At 46.3% G+C, this 4,152-nt stretch overlaps 1 protein-coding gene across 2 annotated transcripts; it reads left to right on the forward strand.

Moving 5' to 3' along the window:
- The first annotated feature begins 239 nt into the window (after positions 1-239).
- ZBTB6 (zinc finger and BTB domain containing 6) lies at positions 240-2,981 on the forward strand. 2 transcript variants are annotated; one of them, XM_075579348.1, is made up of 2 exons: positions 240-262; positions 1,094-2,981. In XM_075579348.1, the coding sequence occupies exon 2, from the start codon at positions 1,104-1,106 to the stop codon at positions 2,358-2,360; it is 1,257 nt and encodes a 418-aa protein (XP_075435463.1). In that variant the 5' UTR covers positions 240-262; positions 1,094-1,103; the 3' UTR covers positions 2,361-2,981. The 2 variants fall into 2 exon arrangements, with proteins under 2 accessions (XP_075435463.1, XP_075435462.1); XM_075579347.1 differs by lacking the exon at positions 240-262 and adding an exon at positions 660-784 and having other exon boundaries at positions 1,094-2,980.
- The last annotated feature ends 1,171 nt before the right edge of the window (positions 2,982-4,152 follow it).

The raw sequence follows: 4,152 nt of genomic DNA on the forward strand, positions 1-4,152 counted from the left end.
ATATATATATATAACACTACAGCACGGTACATATGTACACACTATGCTATATATATATACATATAGCATAGTGTGTAAACACCCCCCCTTCCCCATATGCTGTGGAGTTTGTACACAGATGTGGCCCCGGTACGCCTCTCACAAGGTGACGCTGTATAATAATGTATTCCTGGTAGGTACACACAGAATATAAACACTGCATTACGTGTCTTGCGGCGTCGCGCGCATGGACACGTCACTTCCGGCGCGCCCCCTTTGGCCTGTAGGTGCGGGTCGAGCCGGGGGGAGAGGAGAGAGATCAGGGTCTCTGAGGAAAGAGAGAGAGAGGAAAGAGAGAGACGAGGGACAGGGGGAGGAGAGAGACCGGGGAGAGAGAGAGGAGAGTGGGACCGGGGGAGAGAGAGGAGAGACAGGGGTAGGGATGTCCAGGATAATCAGGGAGCGCGAGAGAGAGACCGGGGGGGTAGAGAGAAGTGAGAGAGATTAGAGACGGATAGGAGAGAGGGGGGGAGGAGAGAGAGTCCGTGGGGGAGGGGGGGGGAGAAAGACCAGGGGGAGAGAGACCAGAGACAGGGGTAGGAAAGAGAGAGAGAGGGGGGAAGGGGATAGAGACTGGGAGGGGGAGAGGAGGGACCGGGGGAAAGGGGATAGAGACGGGGGGGGGGGGGAGGGGGAGAGAGGGTTGCGCTCATGGCCTGGGACAGAGAGACAGGGGGTGTTGAACTCTAATCCTTTAATTTCATTCATTATTCACTAAATCTGTTGAGGGATTCTCGGGAACCAGGTACAGATCGCTCCTCTCCCTGCTTTGCTCCTCTAATTGCTCTGCTCCTCCTCTTGCACTCTGCGCTGCTTCTCTTTGCTTCTCTCTGTGCCCTCCGCTGCTCCTCTCTCTGCTCCTTGCCCTGCGCCGCTCCGTTGCACGCTGCTGTCTGCCGTGTCGCTCCATGCCCTGCACGGCTCTGCTGTCTGCCCTGATCGTGTGCGCTGCTTTGTGCTGTGCAGTGTACCCTGTGCTGCACTGTGCTGCTTTATGCACTTTACCGTGCTCTGTCCTCTGTTCAGATTGTGTATATATTGTGTTCCCCCTCAGGACTGTCACCATGTCTGACGCTGACGTTCTGCACTTCCGGTTTGAACAGCAGGGTGACGGCGTCCTGCACAAGATGAATATATTAAGAGAACAGAACATGTTCTGCGATGTCTCCATCTATATAAATGACGCCGAGTTTCATGGGCACAAGGTAGTCTTCGCTGCTTGTTCTACATTCATGAAGGATCAGTTCTTGCTGAATAAGTCCAGACAGGTTCGCATCACCATACTGCAGAATGCCGAGGTGGGACGGAAGTTGCTGTTGTCCTGTTATACCGGGGTCCTGGAAGTCAGAAAGAGGGAGCTCTTGAAATACCTGACAGCAGCAAGCTACTTACAGATGGTTCACATTGTGGAGAAGTGCACCGAAGCTCTGTCCCGGTATTTAGAAAGCGACCCCAGCCTTGATACTGAGGCACAGAATCCAATAAAACATCCTTCATGTGAATCTGAGCTGGAAACCGTAGACAGTCTGGATAAAGACTGTGAGATTATTGAGCTGTCAGAGGACAGCCCGTTAAACTTAGATTCCCAGGTGAAGGAGGAGAAGGAAGATATTCAGGGCCACCTCCAGAGTCCCGCGTCTGATAAGAACGACCTATCTGCTGTGGAGATTGATTACAAAGACAATGAAATCTGCATTGTCCGGATGGGCTCCATGTCGGACAGTGCAAACAATGCTGATCAGTTCCCTCAACCGTGCACCTCCTCCAAGTCAAACATGTATTTCCCAGAAACCCAGCACTCTTTAATCAACTCGACTGTGGAAAACCGCAGGAGTGACCTGCCAGGTAGTCAGTTCCAGGGCTTTTATGAAGGGGGAAATCCACCCGCGGCTACGCCGAACGGGATTCAGAGTGGGGCAGAAGGAACCTGTACGTGGCGGCACCAGTGTCCGAAATGCCCCCGTGGATTTCTGCACCTAGAGAACTATCTGCGGCATCTAAAGATGCACAAACTGTTCTTGTGCTTACAGTGCGGGAAGACATTTACCCAAAAGAAGAATCTGAACAGACATATCCGCGGGCACATGGGGATCAGACCTTTCCAGTGCTCTGTGTGCCTGAAAACATTCACCGCCAAGAGCACCCTGCAGGACCACCTGAATATTCACAGCGGGGACCGGCCCTACAAGTGTCATTGCTGTGACATGGATTTTAAGCACAAATCAGCCCTCAAAAAACATCTCAATTCGGTTCACAGGAGAGTTGAGATTGAGAAGCCAAACATGGACTCCATCACCAAGATCACCATAGACTATGATTAGATTTACTGTGTGTGAGACACACAACCCGTGTGTGCTGTATTTAGTGGTAAAGGCTGATCACGAAGGCCGAGTTTTGTAGTATTTTAATGTTATTTTCTAACCTGTTCTTCACTGAAGGAGGCTATCAAGGAGTCTGGCTGCCATGCTGCACATAGTCTGTTATTTAACTTGGGCGTCTTTTGTATTTATATAAAGTAAACGTGCACTCATTTCACTCTGCTGCTGAAACAGTTGCTTCATCATTTAAAACAAAAAGAACGATTCCTGCGCTCCTACCAATTGGGCTAAAATAAAATTATAATCTCGTGAAAAAGGGTTATTTTGTTGAACCCTTTGGCCAAAGCATTTATACGCCTGCATGCCACGTCAAGGCATAACCGTACGCAGGTACCTACACTGAATACATGTATTAATTGTCCCATGGACTGGTGAAAAAATGTGTGAAAGCCCTGTAGGGGTTAAATAAAGCATATGCTTATGTGAGTAGTGCAATTAAAATCTGGCCAAAGCCAGTATCATAGTTACCTTACTTAGAGGTAAACTGGGTGCACAAATTCTTTGGTGTGAATATAATAAAACTTACACATTTTTTTTCTGTCAGCCTTATACATTCACCTACTCTTCAATGGAGTGTGATGTGCAGACTGACACTGGGGTGTATTATACCTGCACTAATAGGAAAATTAGTAGGGGCTCAGTAACTGCTATGTAAAGCAGATAAGCCAATAAACCTACCCCTCTGACGTTTCAGAGATACTATATTAAAATGCCCTTAGACAGTATGCAGCAAGGAAAAGGATTGCCTAATATTTGTGAGAAACTACATAATACCGCGCTCCTCCCTATAGAAGTTTGTGCTGGTAAACTGATCTTTTTACCAGCACAAACGTCTATAGGGAGGAGCGCGGTATTATGTACAGTTTCTCACAAATATTGTACAATTATGTACAGCTGCATACTCCCTAAGGGCATTTTAATATAGTATCTCTGAAACGTCAGAGGGGCAGGTTTATTGGCTCATCTGCTTTACATAGCCGTTACTGAGCCCCTCCTAATTTTCCTATTAGTGCAGGTATAATACACCCCAGTGTCAGTCTGCACATCACCCTCTATTGAAGAGTAGGTGAATGTATAAGGCTGACAGAAAGAAATGTGTAAGTTTTATTATATTCACACCAAAGAATTTGTGCACCCAGAGTTTACCTAGGAATCGTTCTTTTTGTTTTACTATATGTAAGGCCTATCTTTTTACCAGCCGCAAACTTCTATAGGGAGGAGCGCGGTAATATGTACAGCTTCATCATTTACGATGCTTTAATAGGTTTGCAAATTGCATATGTATCAGCGTAGAGAAGTAACTCCCACAGATATGCACCCCGCAGTCATCCAAAAATATTTGATCAATATAAATCATTAAAATGATTGCGTGCTGATGGAAATATAGTCATAGCGTAGGCAAACACAGACTTAACTGTACTAAGACGCTAATATACACTATACATCCTGACCTCGCAATGAGAGAGCAGTCAAAAAGTGCTGCAAAGTGCTTCTAATAAATTAGTAACCATTGTTACTGTGTACCTATACCTTAATTGTACATCGGTTTGCAAACCTAAAAAGGGTCCTTTCTGTCTCTTATTAATGAACCTGCTACGGTACAGCCAAATACTGTGATTACACAATAGCACACATCTATTGTAATACAACTTCTAAGCTAGATATGAATAATAGTGGTTCCCATCAGACATTGATCAGTGCAAATGGACAGATGTACAAAGCGCACATAAATATA

This window comes from Ascaphus truei, chromosome 21, assembly GCF_040206685.1.
Source record: "Ascaphus truei isolate aAscTru1 chromosome 21, aAscTru1.hap1, whole genome shotgun sequence".
Lineage (NCBI taxonomy): Eukaryota > Metazoa > Chordata > Amphibia > Anura > Ascaphidae > Ascaphus > Ascaphus truei.

What these genes read in the sequence shown, in the direction of transcription:
- ZBTB6 (XM_075579348.1), top strand. Translation starts at nt 1,104, where the DNA reads ATGTCTGACGCTGACGTTCTGCACTTCCGGTTTGAACAGCAGGGTGAC.